The sequence below is a fragment of the Apodemus sylvaticus genome, chromosome 4 (assembly GCF_947179515.1).
Source record: "Apodemus sylvaticus chromosome 4, mApoSyl1.1, whole genome shotgun sequence".
Lineage (NCBI taxonomy): Eukaryota > Metazoa > Chordata > Mammalia > Rodentia > Muridae > Apodemus > Apodemus sylvaticus.
In genome coordinates, this window is record NC_067475.1 from 138,511,061 (window position 1) to 138,533,858 (window position 22,798).

Consider the following 22,798-nt stretch of genomic DNA (forward strand, 5'->3'; position numbering starts at 1 on the left):
CCTATTACAAGATGAAGTTTCTCTGATGTGTTCTGAATGAGGCATTGATCTATTGGTATTTCAATATGTCATTAGGAGTCATGTTATTTCTGTGTTCCTTAAGCAGAATACTAGTATTAGTTTTTGACTGGTTCTATGGACTTGGCTCTACACTCTTAACCACTCCAGCAGTGTTAGGCATGGGTATTGTCTCATGGAATGTGACTTAAATCCAGCCAGAAAGTGGTTGGTTATTTCCTTAACATTCATGACACTATTACACCACTGTGTCTTGCATGTAGGATGCTCTTGTAGGTTGCAGGTTTAATAGGTGTGTGATAGCGGTAGCATGCAGAGTACCTTCAAACACTTTGAATACTGGTCAATAGGGCTAAAGCTTCTGGGCACCAGCTCGACTTCTCCCTGTGTGATGGCAAAAGAGGTGTTGTCTTCAGCAGTAGGGCCTTCCCTTCAGGTGTGGATAGCAACCAAAATCCTTAGCAATAGCTTGTGATGTTTCCAGTTGGAGGTCTACAGTCTTTGACCAATGACTGGCCATGAAGTAGCCCTTTCCTGCTACTGAACATTATATTTGGTGGCATAATTTGTCTACTAGGGGCATTGACTTCCCTCATATTTGGTGACTCCATTTAGATTCCTTTTATATATGTATATACTTTAGGAAGCTTCCGTAGCTCTCCACATGGGTTTTCAAATGCCATTTAGTATAAGTTGTCCCTTCCCAAATCCCCTCCTGTACCCTTATTTCCCATATGCCTCCCTAGGTAACCCTCCTATTTTTTATGTTACCCCTTTATCTTTCTAAAATGTATTCTATTTCTCATCCCTTAACAGATCCTTCTACTCCCCAATGGTCCCTCACTAGGTACTTAACCCTTGTGGTTATTCAGACTGCAGCACATGTCAGCTTAACAGCGAATATCCACACATGTTAGAGAAAAGAAATATCTTTTTGTCTTTTTAGATCTGAGTTACCTCACTCAGGATGATTGTTTTAAGCACCATTAATCAGCCTGAAATTTTCACTTTTTTAAACAACTGAATAATATTTTAATTGAGTTATTTATTTTTCTTGTTGTTTAGTTTTTGAGGTTTTTTTTTGTTGTTGTTCTTGTTCTTTATATATTTTCAATAATACCCATTTATCAGATGTGTAATTGGTAAAGATCTTTTCCTATTTCTTAGGTAACCATTTTGCTCAAATCCTGGTGTCCTTTGCCTTATGGAGGCTTTTCAGTTTCATGAGGTCCCCCCACATTTCTAAATTTTTCTTAGTGCCAATGTTCTCAATGTTCTGTTCACAAGATAATCTCCCGTGATGCCACATTCAAGACTGTTCTCTAGGTCTCTTCTCTCAAATTCTGTGTACCTGGTCTTATGTTGAGGAACTTGATCCATCCAGAGTTAAGTCTTATGCAAGGTGACAAAAATGGATCTATTTGCATTCTTCTACACACAACCATCAAGTAACCAGTGTCACTGGTTAAAGATGCTATCTTCTCTCTAGTGTGTATGATATGTGTTTGTCAAAAATTAAGGTTTCTGTAAGTGTGTGGAGTTTAGTACAGTTCTTTAATTCTCTTCTATTATGTGGGAATGCTTTCAATAATAGGTATTTATGCACAAAATCAAGAATATGTCAAAATCAAAACTAGAAATAGTTCTTTTTAGGTAAGGCAAAGAAATATCAATTTGCCCTTTCTTTCCCCAATGAACAACCACTTGACCACTCCTTTTAAAGTCTATGTAGGGCTATTTATAACTTGTCTATTTTTAGGGAAGCAAAACTCACCTAGAACGACCTATTGTCTCCTCGCCCTCATTCATGGCCCTCTCTGAGCCTTGCAGAGTGTTAATTGTAGGAAGGTCATCAGTGGAAAACAATCTGCTCACAGAAGCTTTGGAGGCTATATTTTATCATTGCTTGATTAAATGCCTCTTCTACCTCAGCCTGTCAGTGATGAAACAGGTCATTTTGAACTCCCAGGTTCACTGGTAAAAGTGTTACCCATTTCTATATAATTCGAAATGGAAAAGAGAAGGGTATTGCTGAAAGATGCTTCCTTGTTTATTAGTCATAATCCTTTGTTTATTAAAACAATTTATAGGAGAGACTAAATCTTGATTTTGAGTAATGAGAAAAGTAAAGTTGTATTAACATTTTCAACCACTCACAACAACGGTGTGTATGCAAACACACTTAACATTTCCTTCCTGGACCAATGCTGGTTATATAAAGTGGACACTTTCCTGTGTCGAGTGGTTCTCTCAGTTGATACTGAGGCATTCACTGATTCTGTTTGTTTTTGTTTTTAATATACTTAAATTGTTGTGATGTGTTTGAGGACAAAGTGTTTACCTTATTCAACATAAGAAAGAAATCAGATGATCTGGTGCTGTCATTGGAAATTAAGGAAGCAGAGAGTTAGAAGGACTGAAACTGAAATATTTTGAGAGCTGAGCTATGATTTACAAGGTGGGAGACATGGAAGTTTGTCTTGAGGCAGGTCGAACTTTGCTGAAATTGAAATCTCTATCCTCTAGAGAAGAACAAACACCTAGAAAGTGAACTGACACCTGGATTCCTACAGTAAAGTGAGTAAGGCCATAAATTTTAAAGATTTGTGGACTGAAGCCAATTTCCAAAACATTTCCACATCTTCGGTGATCTTATTAAAATGCATACTCATGCACAGTGTGAGGTAATGAGATTCTTTTACACACCCACTATGTATGCCTTTCTAGCCTGCTCATCTCATCTGTGGACGCTTTTAAATATAACACTTTATTTTGTCTTAATAATTATTTTATGCTTGGGTATTTCAATTTGTTCTGATTAACATGTCTTTGTCATACATGCACATGCTCGGTGGAGGTTCTTTGGAAGGTTGATGCCTCATAAATCTAAAAAATAAATACGTAGCTCTTTTTAATATGGCACTGCCCGTGTTTATTTATGGTACGTGATATTTTTCTTTGCTCTTTTACAGTGATTGATTTTTGTCTCTATAGCATTTCTGGGGAGATTGACTGATGACTTTCTCTCTCAGAGGCATTAGTGGAGATGTTTCTCACTGCCCCAGGCAGCCATGTGCCACAAACGGCACTGTAGTTAAACTACTTCTCCACATAAGTGCATAATCTTGTCACCTGGTGATAAACAGCAGACAGCTATAAGAGGGAAGTTTTTCAGAAATAGAGAAAAGAGCTCTACTTTTGCTGAGCTGATGCTGGAGCTGTCAATTAAGCCTTTCAAAGTAGATGAAGATATTTGCTTGCAAATGAAATAGCTCAACAACTCTCATCAAGTCTCAGCAGAACTCAGAACTCCTTTTCAGGAAGGTACAACCACTTTGTCACAAAGGATCAGATACTGTTGGGGATACTTAGGATAGAGATGGTTTTTTAAGACAGAAATGTGAAAAGGGCAATAGCATGATCTAAATGAAAGCCAATGAAGATAATGAATGTTGATGATATGAAATAATTAATTGTTCAAAGGTATATTCCGGGGGGAAGAGGTGTGAGAGAGGATAAACTGGTAAATTGTTCTCACTTAATGTTTCAAGCACAGCTCAATGTTCTGGCACATAATAGATTATAGTGTAATATCAGACATGTTTACTGTGTGGGTTAGTATCTTATCCATGCTTTAACCACGGGATGCTGGGTCATCTGAGTGCCAGGCATCTACACATTGTCACATTTAAGGAATGACTTCAACATCTATCTTAAAAGTTGTATATGTCTAAAATTGTTGCCTATCATTTAATACCCCAACAGAATACATCACTCTTCCAAATGAAAAACAAAACAGGTGTGCTTCCACTCACTCACACTCAGCTACTGTGCCTGGGAGTCTGGTCTTCCTTTGAGTTCTGAAGTCTGGATTAGTTTGGCTACCCACTGTAACTGTTATGCTTCTCCGCCTTAGGTCTAATTCTTAAGTTCAGTAACTTCTACTTATTGATTTTTGTTCCAAAATAAATGATACTGTCATCTGTCATACAATCATACCATTGAATGCATAAATATACTCATGGTCATTCATGGCAGTATTCACAGAGACACAGGCAGACACACAGACACAGACACACACACACATTCATGCATACATGCACACACTTCATGGCACTTGCAGGGCAACCTGTTTGCCCTCATGGAAGCTGCTAGAATGATCTGCTACTTTCCTTTCCTTCATCCTCACCAAATTATGTTATGTTGAAATTTGCTACTTCGCCTTGTGTAGCTTGACCTGACATCTCTCTGCAGAGAATTGAGCTGTCAGCCTTTGATGTAACGGAATAATTTAGGTGATGAGGTCTTATTTTTTTTCTTCATCTTGGAGGATCATGGTAAAAAACATACTCCTCTTTCCAGAGATAAACTCTAAATTCTGTAAGAATGGTAAGAACAGGTCCTCTTTCAAAATGGCATTTAGGAGATAAGTGAGTGACTCAAGTAATAAATATGAGGAAGAACTTTCTTTCAGAAACGTTAATGGCAGAAAGATAATTAAGCTTCCTGGGCAAGAAAAGATAGAGAGACACAGAGATGTTTTTGATTCTGGGTAGGTAGTAAAAGAAAATTACCTATGAGGTGAGAAATTATGGTTATTTGTATTTAGAGGTGATAAGGAAATAAGAGGCTGGTTCAGAGGTCACCGGGCCACATTACTGTCAGAAATGTCCATTTCTAACCTGTATTCTGGCAAAGACCAAGAGGTGGTAGCTGGTTACAAATGTCCTTCAAAAGACCCCAGTCCAACTGTGACCTACAAATATGGAGGAGTTAGGTTACTCCCAGCTGGTAATTCACACAGTCTGTCCAGCTGGGCTAGATACTGGGCAGGCTAAGATCAGAAGTCCAGCAGATGACATCCAAGGATAAAACCCTAGTAGTCCATGGCTGTGGGCAAGGAGGATGAACACACACCCAGGCCGGTTTGAAAAGCAGTTGGTGGGTCTTCGCTGATTGCTCCCTTTAAAAGAAATGAACATATTTTTAAGGATTCAGGGTACATGGAGCCCCAAGTCAGAACAATGCAATGGTTTTGCAATTGGCATTTAGTAGAAAGCAATGCAAAATGATAAGGACTAAATAATGAGGTTCAGGACCTTGGAAAGAGATTCATGAGCAGGAGAAGGTGCTTGCCTTGTATTCATGAGGAACTTAGTTTGATCTCTAGACCCGAGGTGAAAAACTTGAAATTTTCTTTGTTTTTGAAAAAAACATATTTTCAAACAATATATTCTGATGACAATTTTTCTTCCCCTCCGCCCACACTGCCCTTCTCACCCAGCTCCACATCTACCTTCTCTTCCTTTCTCTGTTTAGAAAACATGCAGTCATAAAAACAACAACAATGCAAACAAATTGTGTTGAAAACAAAAACCTAGAAATGAGGAGAACTCATTCAATCACAGCACTAGAAAGGCATAGACAGACTGGGTCCAGTCAAGCTTGATTGACAAGATCTGTACCAGTGAGAGAGTGTATCTCAAAAACAGGACAGTGACTGAGGTGACAGCAAGGGGTAGCCTATAGCTTACACACACACACACACACACACACACACCACATACACACCACACATATATACATGCATACACAAACATAGACACACAACACAGAGCCCCCCACACACACACACATGCACACACACATCGATGCAGGCATGCACAAATTTCAAATCTGGCTCCTCTGCTTTGTGGGTTATACAAGTCAGCTGAAATGAAATGGAAATGAATTTTGAAGGGTATGGTGAGAAACCCCCCTTTGAAGTATTATTGGTGCACAGGTATGCTTACTAACACATTTCCATAAATTGCTTTAAATAAAGATGCCTCCCTTTCTCAAGAAAGCTGCATACTATAATAATTATTTCACTGAAGTCTGCCATTGCAGAAAATACTTTTATAAATAGTTTACTGACCCTGATTGAACCTCTCTTGCATGATTGTATTAAGCTGTCATTAAAGGCATGTACATATGCCAAGAGGTGGAATATAGATTTAGAGATTCCAGATTTCACTAGATTTTGTCAGTTCGCATATACTGATTTGAGGTCCATAGTCTACTGTAGCACATAAATCAGGATAAATCACTAGGAATGATCTCATTCCTTCTCTCTTGTTAGAATAAATGGTGTTCTGTTAGAAGTGATTTATGCCTGCCACTGAATTTCCCATTATTTACTGAAACGCTGAGTCTTAATTGCTTTAACATAATTGCTTAATGAAGCAATGCACAAAATTTTAAAAAAAGTGTTTTGTATTGGCTTTATATTTTTGTTTTAATCCAGATCCAAAGGACAATGAGCATAGGTTACATATGAACTTATTAATTAGACCTACAGTATAGGGCCTACTCTGTGTGGGCATATAAATGAAACAGACAAAATTCTCTGCTTTCATCTAACAAAAATGACATTAACAATAAGATAAAAACATGATGATAGGGGTTTCTTGTTCTGCACACTTATTATGCCATTTAAACATGCTTTTTCCATTGCTTTCACGTAACCAATAGCGTTAAATATTCTTCGGAAATTTGCAAGAACATGGCTAATTATAGGCAATATATTTTTATATATCAGAGGCTTCTGATGCAAAGTTAGAGGCTGAACCAACCAAAAATAGACTTCAGGTGTTTCAGCTTACAGTGGCTTAACCCTAAGCTTCATCTACAGTCCCTGAGTTAGTATTCTCTCTTCTGCTGATTATTGAATACCACATAACACTGTATGAAAGAGATATGATAGACACACTTCCTTTCTTTGTCACACAAGTGCAAATAGGACAATCCCAGCCTCCCCAGTATGAAATAAGTCTATGTATAGACTGTAGAAGAGAAACAAAAATGAAATGAGTTGTGTTGTCAAAGTGATCTTAGATATGGACAAGACTTATATCTAATACTCTCATTTTCTTATCTAAAATCTCTTTCTTTCTGGGGAGAGGGTGTTAGTGTCCTGGGTCTTACCGACATGTTGTATTAACCACACCAGCTGTGAGGCCTAGATCCCTGCTTAGGTTTGTACTTTTCTGCTCTTGTTAATTATGCTAATAAAATGTAGCTCCTTCCAGGATAACTTCATTGGTCTCGTCCCCTGTCAGTTACATTGTAGAGTATCTGTGTGTAGATTAATGTTCTCTCAACGAGATGGTCCTGTTAATGGTGATGATGATATTCATTTAGAATATCTTAGAATGTGGATTTAAAAATAAGACCTTTTAGAAATCCACTTCATGAGGGATTCTCCAACAAATCAGTCCACAGATGCATTGCAAAGCCAACTTTCGACTGAAAGGAAGAAAAACTTTTATCTGTGGGATAACAATGTTTTCACTTATTAGAAGTAATTGTTAAGCTTTTAAAACAAATACCTTGGTTGCAAATATGCATGACTCAGTACCAATAGGGTATATTTTTAGCCAAGACACAAAAAATAAACTTATCCATCCCTCCATGACTTAAGGAAGGAAGGAAAAAACCCAGGCTGCAGAAACCAGAAGCAGTCAAGGATACCAACTGATGACCGGGAGCAAAGGTTCAAGTCATGGAATATTAATACACATATCCTATATCCTGGGAATTTTCAAATGTCTGATTTATGTCTCCTTTCAGAGAAAGCAGAGTCTTGATAACGAATATGGGATATTATAGAAAGGCTGAGCACTGACATTCTACAAGGAACAAGGCAAACAGCAGTGAGACATAGACCTGAAGGGGAATGTGATATAGACTTTCAAAAAGGCGAGTTTTGTTGTAAAAATAGCTTATGGAAATAACAATTAGTATATAAAGATAAATACAATCTCACAGATTGCATATGTACTATATTTCTAGTACCTGTATAGTATGTACTGTATTTACTTGTGTAAATGTTCTCGTGGGTGTGCATGCTTGTCCAGGTGTTTATTTATACACATATGGAGGCTAGAGGTAGATATTGGGTGGGTTCTATTGTCACTCTCGACCTTATTTTCAAAACAAGAGTTTCTCAGTGAACCTTGGGAACACTAACTTAACCGGACTCAACTGGTTACCCCACTGCATGGATCTGCCTGTTTCTGCATCCCCTGGAGTGCTGGTTCCACATGCCATCATCCCTGACATGATGTCAGGGATCCAAACTCAGGCCCTCATGCTTATTTAGCAAACTTTTTAACATCTGAACCATTGACCCAGCCTCCTTACCAAGTGGCTTCATTTGACTCAAGCAAAGTTGGAATGATCATAGTTGATTTGAGTCAGTATCTCAGTTTCATTTTTACATAGGCTACTCGATAACATTTTTCTCTAATGGAAAAATTTCCATTCAAATTCTTTGCCTGGTTACAGTTGGATTATTTCTCTCTTTATAGTGGATGTTTCTTTATGTATTCTGGCCATTAGACTCATCAAATTTATAAACTGAAATTATTTGTCCCACCTCCTCTCCAAAGGCCATCTTTTCCCTCAGTGCCCAATGGATTATTATTCTTGTTATTTTTTGGTTTATTTTTTCTTTGGAAAGAAGAAATACTTTGGACTTTTGATATTGGAGCCAGCCCGGAAACCAAAGCCTAGTCCAAAGTCAGGAAGACAATGTGTGCCTGGATTTTCTCTACGTGTCTTAGAGTGTAGCTTCTACCCTCAGATCTCCTATCCATTTTTAATTAACCTTGCTTTATGCACCATGGTGTACAGTTCCACTGAACTCTGTTGGACAATTTGTTAAACAAAACTACATTTTTCTAATAGTATGCAGGCTTCTCTTTCTGAAACCACTAGGTAGGATTTCTCCACATGGGGTTCTTCATGACTTCAGGCAGTAATTAGGATGAGTACTTTGTTTTTATTTTATTTATAAGCCATTTATTTTAGAAAAAGTATCATACATTTTTATGGCTAATTGGCCACATTTGTTGTGAAAACATGATTATTTCAGGAGAAATAATATTGTTTAAAAATGTAAGAAAACTACACACAGGGTATGTAACAAAGTGAAGTAACAAAGACAAAGATGGGGGAGTAGAGTTATAGGGGAATGGGGATTACACCTTGGTAGGTGCAAATTGGTCAATATCTTTAGGATCTAATTAAAAAGTAATGATATAGGCTTCATTAATTTTTAGTCTAAACTCAGTTGCTCCTTAGGAACCTGCAGGAATCCTTAGGAATTTGCAGAGCTGGCCTGTGAACATAGCCGCATGCTACCTCCAGCCTGGGCCTCTGTACCACAGTTCACAAGGGTTAAAGCATCTCAAATGAAGACTAACTCTATGGATGCTTCTTCAGGCCACATGGGTGCCCAGGTCACACATGGAAAAGGAGCTGGGTGGGTATCGCAGCCACCTCCCAATACGTAGCTATGAAGCAATTTACAGGGTTTTGCTGTCCCGGCCACCATCTCCCTTACTTCTTACCTTCTATTTTCTCCTTTCACAGAAACCTGTAAATAAATATTTTAATATCTAGTAGTTAGGGACAGATCCTTTCCATTATCAAATTCCACATGCTCGATGATATCAATTACAACAGGTTCACATGTTATTTTAGAAAGCACATAATCTCATATTTTGTTTTAGTTTCATAAAATTAATCTTGGCTCTATTTATTCATCTACTTTCTTCCTCCTGTAATCTCTTCCCCTCTCAGAGTTAATCTGGAATATCAATATTCAGGATGAAAAAAAAAATCATTCCTCCACTGCTGGTGGGGTTGCAAATTGGTACAACCACTCTGGAAAGCAGTCTGGCGGTTCCTCCGAAAACTGGGCACCTCACTTCCAGAAGATCCTGATATAGCACTCCTGGGCATATACCCAGAAGACTCCCCACCATGTAATAAGGATACATGCTCTACTATGTTCATAGCAGCCCTATTTATAATTGCCAGATGCTGGAAAGAACCCAGGTATCCCTCAACAGAAGAGTGGATGCAAAAAATGTGGTATATCTACACAATGGAGTACTATTCAGCCATTAGAAACAATGAATTCATGAAATTCTTAGGCAAATGGACGGAGCTAGAGAATATCATACTAAGTGAGGTAACCCAGACTCAAAAGGTGAATCATGGTATGCACTCACTAATAAGTGGATATTAACCTAGAAAACTGGAATACCCAAAACATAATCCACACATCAAATGAGGTACAAGAAGAAAGGAGGAGTGGCCCCTGGTTCTGGAAAGACTCAGTGAAACAGTATTCGGCAAAACCAGAACGGGGAAGTGGGAAGGGGTGGGTGGGAGGACAGGGGAAGAGAAGGGGGCTTACGGGACTTTCGGGGAGTGGGGGGGCTAGAAAAGGGAAATCATTTGAAATATAAATAAATTATATCGAATAAAAAAAAATCAGAATTGTTCATCATCCTGAATTTCAATGACGTCAAGATTGGCTTTGAGGTTAACTCTTGAGATGGTCCCATTAGCTTTTAAATCATTCTGAGATCTGGTTTGCTCATAACGTGAAGGATATATAATATTTCATAGTACTGTCCCCAATTTAAGCAATACATATTTGTTGTGCTGAGTCATATGGTAGCTATTTGTTAAATGCACCCAATATTAATCTCACTGAAAATCTTATTTCATTACCATCATTATCAAACCAAACATTCTGTTAGAAATTAAGAGTACTTAGAAACCCTTGTGCAGTGGGAAACATGAATGGCCTGGCAGTTGCTAACTGACTCCCTTTCAGATGGATGCTGGCCCTTTGATAGAATCAAAACCCTTCTCTACTGCTCAGAACCCAGACACTAGAAGCCTCCTAATCCTTTTCAAATGATGCTGTCTCCACTATGCCTTCCTTCCCATATTGAACACTATTTGAATTAAATCCATTGGCAATACTGCTTTCTCCTTTTAACAGCCAGAGATTGGTTCCTAAAATAAAAGTGAACTGTCATGATTCCTTCCTACATTGTTTCTGAAAACCCCCGCTGTGCTTTGCTAATTTTCTTAATGCAACCTCATACGAGCTTTGTGATTACGTTTCTGTAAAAGGCACTCCAAACACTTTGATAATCATGATCTTAGGAAACTAAGGAGACAAGTCCTGGGGACTGTTTCATCACCAATCTCTGGCTAGTTACATGCTTTTACAGTAATGTCAACATATGGTGCCGTTTTCAAACACTTCAATCTGGTCAGTAGGGCGCAATGCATTTACACACCTGTGAAGCATACAGGTATATATAGCTGAGCGATGAAATGATCTTGCCTTTCCTGTATACAATTTCCTCCAGGACCTTTCTGGTCTTTGTTGTTTTTGTTTGCTTGTTTTCCTATTTTATGAGGAAAGGCTTCTAAATTGATTTCACATCTCATTAATGGGTTGCAGCCTGCAGCTGGATAAACACTTTGTTTCTAGAAATAAGCACTTCATTGTTAGGTTGGTGCCAACGCTAAATCGAGGAGTTTTATGAAACACCTAGAAAATTCTTGAGATTTATGAGCTCCTTAGCCTTTTCCACCATCATGGAAAGCACTTCAGTAATGCCCTCCGTCCGTCCCACACGTCCGTGCTGGGTAAAGGTGTTCTCCAGGCTTATGCAAAAGGTGGAATACAAGCGCTCCCCAAACACATCTATGAAATTGTGTTTTGTTTCCTTATGTACAATAAATGATTGTTCCGCTGAATCTATACTATTCTCTTTCATTCTTTCCTTCACGGTTTCTAATAATTTTTCTGCATTTGATAAGGGCTTGCATTTCACATGAAGTTTTTCTAAACGAATGATTCGTATTGGATGTCATGCTTTAAATGTGACAAAGAGTGGATTATCACAATGAAAAGGAAGGGTGTTGAATAAAAGAGCAGACAGACCAGGCTTGATTGATGTTCGGAAGTTATTTTTTGCTGTGAACTCCCGTCAGCCTAGACATCATAAAACAGAAAGGAGGTTTGGTTCAGCTCGTGCGCCCTTAGGGGATGTGTGGAAAGGATTTAAAATTCTGATAGAGTAACTTCAAAAACAGAGCAGCTGAAATAATTCACTTCACTACAGAGCAGCCAAGTGAACTCTTAAGTTGAAATGATACTTTTTGAAGTTGCACATGGCTCCAGAAGACACAGTGCTCTTAGACCCTCTGTTGAGGATGCCAACTCTGTCTTCTTTTCTGAGGACTAAGAAGACATGCCCTGGCTGGTCTGGCACTTTCTCAGTGATCACTTCCTGAATCATGAGCAAAACAGTAGCACCCAAGAAAGAGTGAAAGAAAAGAAGGTCGAGTTTAGGAACAGAAGTTTTCATTATCACTCAGAGAAAGTTTCCTGAGATTTGTTGGCGTCACTGTATGGAGCCAAAATAAACAACACCATGTGTAATTTATACATAGCCACATTCATCCCCACATTCTAAACCTATAGGTATCACATTTGGGCTTAGAGGACTTAGTATCCTCTTAAAAGCAGAAACAGAAACGCAGCGAATGGAGCAAGAAGAGTTAGCAGATGATGGACTCACATTCCTGCCTTGTCTCTGCATTTCTTTGCCTGGGCAGTTCCACACATTTACTTGCGCTGCACTGATACCATCATCCGTGGACAAGTTTTCAAAGTGGACACCATCTGTGACAGTGCTAGAGCTATCACAGCTGCCTCATAAAATACAGGGGATACAGCGAAACCAGCACACGTGTTGATAACCAACGTGATGTTCTACATGTGTGCGAAGGCATAGTCTACCATGTGTCTGCATGTGGAAACATGTAGATTTCTTGTAGTCATTCCACATATGCACACGGGCTAAGCCACTGCTCAGTAATTTTAAAAGTTATTGCTCTACTCAGAGGTGGAAGCAGACACAAACAATTTTAAAACAGACTGAAGAAAGTATGAACAATTGGAATTCTCTACAGGTTGGGGATTTGCATTCTTGTCATTAGATGGCTATTTTTCTAGAATCATAGGTTTAAATGGGATCCTTCTATCTTGAATTGATGTGGAGGAAAGCAGACGGTACCATGGCAGAAGGAATAACATTTTAATAACATGAGATAGAACTAGGGTTTCGGAGAGTCAGTGATGCTAACAAAGACAAATCTTCACATGTACTCCCAATAAAGTATAAAAACATTATAACTTTTCAAGTTATACTAACAAAATTTTAGCCTACATTTTCTCAGGTAAAGTGGAAATGACACTATCCTTTTGAGTGAGTGAATGTGTGTGTGAGTGTGTTTGTGTATGTGTTAGTATACGTGTGTGTATACATGTGTGTGTGTGTACATGTGTATGTTTTTGTGTACATGTGTGTGTGTACATGTGTGTTGTGTGTGTGTGTGTGTGTGTGTGTGTGTGTGTGTGTGTGTGTGTGTGTGTGTGTCTAAGTCAGTGATCCACATCAGGTATACTGATATATCACTGTTCACCTTACGTTTTATGTTAACATAGTTCACCACGGTGTGGGATACTACAGTTGTGTATGGGAGCAGCAGCCATGGCAGGCATGTAGGACAGAGGGCAGCAGTGAGGGGTTGCTTCCTTCTTTTATTATAGGATGGCAAGATTTATATTATCCTCTGAGACATCCTCCTGGCCTTTGACCCTATTCCTTTTAAAACTTTGTTTTATTTATTATTTTTACGAAAGTAGGGTATCTGGTAGGTTGGTGCATGTGTGCCATGGCCCTGGATTGAACTCAGAGTACAACCCTATGCAGTCTGGTCTCTCCCTTCACTTTATGTGAGTTCCAGGGGTGGACCTCAGCTCACCAGGATTTCACTGTGATCATCTTTTACCTGTTGTGTTATCTTGCTATCTTTAAAATACAATGTATATATTTGTGTATGCGTGTGGATAGAGTGTATGTGGCAGTCAAAGGGCAACATATAAGTTAGTTTTCCCTACCACATGGATTGGGGATCAAGTGCAGATTGTCAGGCTTGGTAGCAAGAAGCTACACCTCCTGAGTCATCTCATTGCCTTATCTACCTTCGGAACCTTGAGCTCGCATACTTGGTTAGGCTAGCTGAACGCTAAACTCCCATGAGTCTCCTACCTCCACTCACACCCCAGCACTGGGATCACAGATGAATACTACCACATCTAGCTTTTTATATGGGTGCTACTTATCAGAATGCAGGTCTTACAGCTTTTTCAGCAAGCATGTTACTATCTGACTCATGTCTCCAGCCTATGGGAATGTTTTATTCCAAAAAAAGAAAAGCAAAATAAAACAAGAAGTTTCCTGGTCAGAAACAGAACTTGAAACCTAGAATATTCTTCTTCAAGGTGTGTGTATTCTATATTATCAAGTACTTACTGCTGAGGAGATGGCCAAGCCCTAGGTACCAAAACTTTGCAAGCAATGGTAAGTTTTGCTCTCCACAGAACTAAATGATGTTGTCTGCTGATGAATTTTTCAGTAGAACATAGATCGTTTTCTGTAATTTTGGTCTTGGCTGGGAGTTTGGTAAAATACCATAGAGCCAGAATAATAAAAATGAGATTTAAGGCCATGTTTTAGAAGGCTTCATTTTTTTTAAATATCTATTACTGAAGTTATTTTTTAAGGTCTAAAAATGTCAGACTTAGCCAGGCATAGTATCCATTCCTATAATTCCAACCTTGAGCTTCTGAGAAAGCAGCTTCAGACGTTCGAGATCATCCATTACTGGATATTCCTTGACAGTAAACCTGTGGTTATGGAAGGTTGTGACTTCTTGTTGAAATTATTCCAGTTCTGCAGTCTCCAGTCATTGATTACCTTTTCTGAGACTCAGCTTTCTAGCATTAAATAAAGTCTTAATTACCTCACAAGTTGTCCTGAAGTTTCTTAATATTTCTGAAATGTACATTGATATCATCCTGGCCACTGTGTTTAGTGTTGTCACCAGCATAAGTGAACAGTGGATATTGATCTGTATGAATTCGGAAAAGATACCATTAAATCTACTAAACACCAACTTCTTTCTAATGTAGAAGTAGGGCTGAAGAAACACAAGGGATTAATGTATCATATTGAATCAATATGAGTGAATGAATTAATTGAATTAATATGAATTAAAGCACTATTAATTCATATTGCCTTGAATGGGTTTTTCTGGTGGAGCCTTAGCTTCACAGAGCTTTGCATATATTGCCCTGATGGAACCATGCTGTGAAATTTGGCAATGCTACCTCTGGCTACATTGCCTTAGCTTCTCTCAGTAGCTGAGCAAAATCTTAATCCTTCAGACATCAGTTTCTCACATCCACATATCAGTGATCACTGTTGGGCTTAACCTCCTTTTTTTATAAATGATGCTCCTTTGGTATTTGTGCCTGATGTTGCAAACTGCAGGTGTTATTACTGCCAATCCTTCTCTCTTAACCTTGTCTAGTATTAATGTTTTTGGGATATTATTATTCTTTGTTAACCCAATCCACATTACAGTCTTCTTTGGAAAATTAATTTGTCTTAAGCTAAGCAAGCAACGTGAATGGATACAAAGAAGGACAAAGGTAGGGAAAATCATGGCAGGAACAAAAGAGAACCCAGGGGCGGGACTAACTTAGAGCTTGGACTAACTTAGATGGAGGTCCTTCCACAAGGTGGCACTCACTTGCCCTCTTTTTTATAATTGACACAAATGAACATGTCTCCCTACAAATACACAAAACCAGTATGAATAAAATGTATCTGGCTTCAAATACTTTAAAATACTTTATGTCATATTTCTTACTCCTGATACCAATAAGTTTCATTTTGCATCCTTTTTTCTGCGTGTTTAAGTTTATGGTTAGATATAAGAATGGAGTTACTTCTTTTCCCTCTTTTAAGTGTGGCAAAAGTGACATTAACCTTATGAAGATGTCTCCTGAGACCCACATGGATGATAACGTATTAAAACATGATCGAAGAGTAACTGAAAAGAAAAACAAAATAAGACACAGCTTTATGCTTTATCACTATGATTTTGAATAGATACACATTTGGTTTTTAAAATACTCTCCAGGATATTTCGATCTGACTGAGTCAGCTCCAAGCAGCCTTGGGACGAGCAGCCTTGGGCTCCTTGCCTTTGGTGGTCATGTGGAAAACACCACGGGATCCTTCATGCCTGAAGCTAACTTCAGGTTGGATTTAAAAAAAAAAACACTTTTTGATTTAAAAAACAAAGAAAATGATTGATGCAACAAATAATTTTATTATCAAGTTAAAACTAATATTTATTATTGATTAAAAAATAAGAGAAAAATTCCAGGTTATTATGTTCATTGAAACAAGGCTTTAAGTGGCAAGTAGGGAACAGATGGAATTTAATTACAATCCTTTTATCTAAGTACTGGCCAGAGTGACCTTTCATGAGCCCCGATCAGAGGGCATGGGGCACATTTAAGGTTGCATGGCTGTAGAAAAATGTAATTATAGCTCTGAATTTCCATCATTAGCATGGAGTCATATTTTATTTGCTAGCCATCAATTATATGTTCCTGAAGCTTGGAAGGCATAGAGTGTGTATGGGAAAAATGACAATTTATTTGATTTGTGAATGCTGTGATAATGATCACTGTTGAGAAGCCCTGTTTGTAACATAAAATCCAATGTCTCCATTTAGGGTGGAAAACTGTAATCAGATTTCATGTATAGTTCATACGAGATGGATTGCTAGAGCTTATAGACATCCCACACACAGTTTCCATGGCTATTATTTTATAGTTTTGCATCTTTATTTTACATAATTATCCCTGTATTAGGAGCCAATATTGCCAAATATTTTCTGTCTTGTTAAACTTTGAAGGGAAATAAAAACTTATATTGGGGAGGATTCTTAGAAGAATAGTGCTATTACAGAGAAAGAACCTGGAGCGCATGAAAATGTTCACAGGAAAACAAGACTGACACAAAATAATAGATATTGGTATGGTTCCTTGATAAGCTTTGTGTTCTCCCTTTATTAGTTTGTTTACACTATCACATTTCTAATGAGACAAATATCACTATTGACTTTGTTAATGGGCAGGGTATTTGAGAATCAGAAAGGTTACTCACGTATGTGCCTTAGTTAGGTGCTGTATTAGCAGAGTGGAAAAGCACCTCTAATGTTTGAAGCAGTATAGCATTGGCTTGAGTTTCCTGGGTTGATTCCCAACACTGACCAAAAGAGAGAGAGAATCTACAAAGGTAGTGAGAAGGAGTGAGGAAGGTGGGAAGAAAGAGAAGGAAAGGAGAGAGCAGAGAAGTACTAGAGACACAAAAACAGTAAGAGTTAAGAGGGCAAGTGCCTTCAATCTGAAGGTAGATTTTAAGCTCAGTCCAACCTGTGCCAAAGCCTGTCTTGAATTTCTTCTCACTGGCTTGTAGGGTGTGGATATCTGAATTGACTCTTTTCATATGAATATGCATCCATTCCTTCATCCTTTTAAGTTTAAACATCATAGACAAAGTATATTTTCAACAAACTTAACAGAGGTTACATTTGATGTGGGGGAGAAGCCCTGATCTTCGGAGCCTGAAAACAACCAAAGAATCAAAAGAAGGAGCTCTAACCTGTGTGGATGACATAGACCAAACCAGATTTTATCTGGGTCACATAAATAAAAGAACATCTGAAGCTAAGCAGCTATCTCCTCTTAGCAATTTTCACTATGATTGTACACTTGAAAGATATGAATACATCCTGAACTGATCAATGCCATTCCACAGTTGATTCTAATCAGGGTCTGCAGAGTCTGGATCCAGGAGCAGTAGGCTTCAGGTTCTCCCACACACTTTTGCCAAACTACACTTGTAGCCACTTTCCCTTATTGTAGCTACCTATAAAAGCTTTGCCTCCATAGAGCAAGGTATTCATAAACTGTTGGTATTTAGATTGCCTGTTTCATTATATTTAGAGTGACTAGACTGTGTTTTGAGGGACGGAGAATAGGGGAAGTAGAATTGGGGAAGACATGTAGTATTTTTTTGAAATAGAGGCCCCAAAGTAGGACTAGCATATCAAATGAATAATGTATTATTAAATAGATTGTATTTCATTAGATATAATTAGAAATTGATGTATATTTGTTGTAAAAATCAATGGTTTTCATAATCACACTTTTGATCAAATATATCAAGACCATTGACTGAATTCATTCCCTCTCTTCCTATGCCTCCTTTGGCACTTCAACTCCTCCCTTTTTCCTTCCCAGGCAGCAGTCCAATTTTGTGTTATATGCATATGTGTGTGTGTATCTATAAAATCTAAATTCAGGAATGGGAGGAAGTGTGACCCTTAGGTCTGCCTTACTTCTCTCAGTCTGATGACCCCAGTTAAGTCTTCTTGCATGTGACATAATCTCTGCTTTGTGACTAAGTAGGGCTCCATTGTGACTGTGTGCCTTCCAGTTAGGTGTATTCTCCAGAGTGCTAGCTGGATGACAGCGTGTTTCTGATTTTACTTTTTTGAGTAATCTCTATACTAATCATCATAGTGTCTCCACGAGGTTATACTTCTTCTAGAAATACTTCAGTTCCTTCCTTCTGTTCACTTACAACATGTGCTTTTTAATTTATATGTTTAAAGAAGATTCCAAAAGCTCAGTAAATCCTTCCAAGACCTAATCATGGAATTTCAAGTTCAAAGGCTTCTGCACAGTAAATAAAAAAATCAGTGGCACAAAGAACCAACCAACAGAATGTGAAAACTTTGTCTGATGTGTGTGTGTATGAGAGTGTGTGTGTGTGTGTGTATGTATGAAATATACATGACAGAAAATTAATTCTACAACAAACAAGAACTCAGATAATTTAAACAGCCAAATAAGCAAAAGTATTGTTCTGTAAGTCTTGTTGAAAACCTCTTGATTTCTTCTTGAAAAAAACAAGCAATTTTTAATGGCTTAAACTACACATAAAATTTCTATCCAAAACTCAAAATCCAAATAATGGATCTTGGATAAAATTTACTTTTTAGATGAAATCTCCTAATTTCAGGAATTGAAGATATTTGAAGCTTGTTAAATATTATGTAGCAAATGTACCTCTTCTGATTTTTAAACTTCTTTTAACAAAAATAAAATTTTTGATTCATAAACAGTGTTGGAAATAGGGGGATGGAGAGTATATCTCAGTAGTACACTGCTTACAAACATTCATGGAACCCTGTGTTTGATTCCAGGTACCACTGGAAAAGGCATTTTTTAAAATGTTGAAATCATGAAGGAATTAGTAAGTGTAAGTTGCACATTCTTAAGCCTGTTGTCGATATTAGCTGATGTTCTCCAAAGTGGCAGCATCACTGGGAACTGCATAAAGAAGACTTGTAAGGACTTGGCCCATGTGGTCATACAGGCTAAGAAAATGGGCAGTGGAGAGATCCTCTCCCATTTTCGAAGCTGGGAAACTGGAGGAGTTACTAAGCTAAATCCACGGAGGCTAGAGAATAGGAAGCGAGGTGTTGTAGGTCAAGCCTGTAGCTGAGAAGCAAAGAAGCCACACTTCACTCCTCTGTCTTAGACAGGGTTTCCATTCCTGCACAAACATCATGACCAAGAAGCAAGTTGGGGAGGAAAGGGTTTATTCAGCTTATACTTCTGCATTGCTGTTCATCACTAAAGGAAGTCAGGACTGGAACTCAAGCAGGTCAGGAAGCAGGAGATGATGCAAAGGCCATGGAGGGATGTTCCTTACTAGCTTGCTTCCCCTGGCTTGCTCAGCTTGCTCTCTTATAGAACCCAAGAATACCAGCCCAGAGGTGGCACCACCCACACGGGGCCCCACCCCACTTGATCACTAATTGAGAAAATTCCCCACAGCTGGATCTCATGGAGGCACTTTCCCAACTGAAGCTCCTTTCTCTGTGATAACTCCAGCCTGTGTCAAGTTGACACACAAAACCAGCCAGTACACTCCTCCCTCCTGATTTTGTCTGGTTGGTATCAAAAGGTTCTCTGATGCCACTGACTTTAGGGAAACTTTTATTTTATTTTCTTTGCAGAAATCTCCAAGGGAAATTCCTGTCTTATCCAGAATGACCCTCAGGCATAGCACAGAGAGCAGCAGTTCACCTCAGCACTCGATGACAACTGATATACAAAATTAATCACCACAGGGTCATTTCTAGTCAACTTATCCCCACCCCACATAGATATCCTTAAACCACTTTTATTCTCAGTAAATGACAACAAAATAGTGCTGCTTCTGTGGGGCTTGGTTAGACATCTTTCACACTATAATGAACAGCCAGATATTTTTTTTCAACCAAAGTCAATTCTGTTTACTCTTCTGGAATTTCAGTAACATAACAACTAAGATAAACAAGATTTTTTAAATATTTTGGTTTGTTAACCAATAAAAAAGCATGTTATGTTGTAAGAGAACTATAGAAGAATTAAATAAAGATAGGTAGATAGATGAGCAGGCAGGCAGGCAGACAGGCAGACAGGCAGACTGACAGACAGGCAGACAGACAGTTGTCCATGCCCTACAAACACTTGTAGAAATCTCCAGGCAGTGTAGTCCATCTTTCTGTATTTGTGACTTCTATCTCCAGGGTACATTACATAGTCTCTTCAATTTCTGGAAAAACATAATTCAGTCAGCCAAATCTTCAATTTGAATAGCTTTAGACATTACAGTTCTGGTCTAGAACAGGTTACTCTAGGTTTTCATTGACCCTAATCATAGGATTATTTGTCCCTTCTTTGTTATTTTGAAAGACTTGAGGAGACTAAAGTTTCTTGGTAGCAGTCTAGAGTTCCATATCAATGCAAGAGGTATTATGCCTCTTAATGAGGGCTCCCCTTACTTTGTATCTCTAAGTCAGTATACAATTGCAAAATTGGGCATGAATGTACTCTCTCTCTCCCTCCTCCCCCTCTCTCTCTCTCACACACACACACACACACTCACACATACACACAATTCACAGACAGAAAGGTATTTGCTTCCTAGTTTTATTCCATTGCTTCTTTCCTCTACGTGTTGAAATATCTATATTTTACTTCTCACATATTTGCTTAATCAATCATGCCCCTGGTGAGTTCCTAATCACTCCATTTCTTTAATATCAGGAACTTATCTCTTCCTACAACTGGAAATTTTTCAACAAAATATTTAACCTCTGCTAGTCTACAGTAAAATTCTACAGTGTGGAGGAAAATTAATCTAGGGTAATTTTATATGGGTAGTTCATTAGCCCAGTACTACTTATTAAATAGAAATTTGGTCCTCTATTGCTTAGAACTCATATAATCATTGAATTGATTTTCACGAGTAAATTATTTCATTGTTGTTTTACGGACTTTACATTTTTCTAAATATATACTTTTTGGTGTCATCAAAACAATTGAGTTGTACAGAATTTCTTCATTATGTGGACAAGCTGATCTAGTGAATGCGTATTGGTCACCTAAGCATAGCCATAACAAGGACCTCAGTGTCTCAGAACTATGGGAACTGAGTGGCCTTCCCCAGGTAGGTTCAGATTAGTGGCAAAGCCTTCCTCTGGTCAGAGCATAGATATATAGAAGGTATCAACTACAGCGTCCTTCTCTCGGATGACTACAGTCTGAGACTGCTTCCCAACAGAGAACCTCTACAAGGTTAACTTACTCACCTCCTCATTTAACTGTGCATGATAAACCTACCCCTTCATTCAGCTAAAGGATAATAAACCCACCTTCTCATTCAGCTGTATATAATAAACTCATCTCCTCTTTCAGCTGTATATCATAACCCCCTGCTTATTGCACTGAATATAATAAACCCACCTCATCACTCAACTATGTACAATAAACCTACCTGCTCATCCAGCTGTGTATAAAAAGCTACAGGAGTCTCTGGACTGATGATATGTCTCTACCGGAGCCCATAACCTACCTGGTCCAAGCTTTTCTGTATTCATGTCTGTTATTTCTTCAATCCCCATCATCATTCCTACTAGATTAGTAACAAAGCCATGCAAGTCCTCTTGTGGTCCACCCCCACTTCACAGTGTCATCCTTCCAAAGCTGCATAACATTGGAAAGGAGAACCAGATGTCAACCGACAACATGCTATTTCAATTGTGCTGATGTAATAACATGTTAACTGTTTCATATATTTATGAAATTAGAGGATATACTAAGTGGTCTTTAACTTTGTTTACAATGCTGATGTTCTTTGGCTTTCCTGTAAAAAAATGTGATCATTTGGATGATTCGAATGTCTGCAAACATTTCTTTTGTGGTGTGAAGATAATCTCAAACATCGTCTTCTCTAGGGAAACATCTCTATATAACACCAGAGAACCCATGACCAGAACTTCTGACATGTCCCCAGGCCTCTCTTCTTTGTTGCCATGACACCATGTGCTTCTCATTGCACAAGCATCAGGACATAATAAATGAAGATTACCTTGTCAGTTGACTTAAGTCTATTTGAAGTCTGCAGAGTTGACCTTCATTGATGTGCTAGTCCCTCCCTGTGAGCAAAGAACGTATTTCCAAATCTGCAAAATTTGATGCTCTGGCACTACAAGATTTTTTTTTCTGGGTTGCTCTGATGAAGAATCTTAATTGTAGTTAGAGCTTCTCTGCTTGAGATGGGAGTGAATACAACAACAATAACAACAAAAAAGGAAAGCGAGAACAAGGCTCCTGGACGATCATTGAAACAAAATAGAAATATGTCTTCTTTGAACTCTCTTCTTAGTTGAAGATGAACAGTGAGATTTGCATATACATAATCCAGTTAGCAGTAGAGTAGTTTTAGTATCTGTCTAGAGAATCATAGAGGCCATGAAAAAGTAAAAGCCCTGCATTACATCTTCTTACTGTAATTTCCTGTTTCCTGGTGCTGATAAATTGGTTATTCCTGCTACAGGGATGCATTATGCTGAGACATGGAGAGCTGTG

At 38.3% G+C, this 22,798-nt stretch overlaps 1 protein-coding gene across 1 annotated transcript in view; it reads left to right on the forward strand.

The window, feature by feature from the left end:
* LOC127683721 (EGF-like and EMI domain-containing protein 1) overlaps positions 1 to 22,798 on the forward strand; it is a 625,358-nt gene that overhangs the window by 289,257 nt on the left and 313,303 nt on the right. The window contains 1 exon segment of the mRNA XM_052180974.1: positions 2,545 to 2,595. Coding sequence (XP_052036934.1) covers positions 2,545 to 2,595 — 51 coding nt within the window.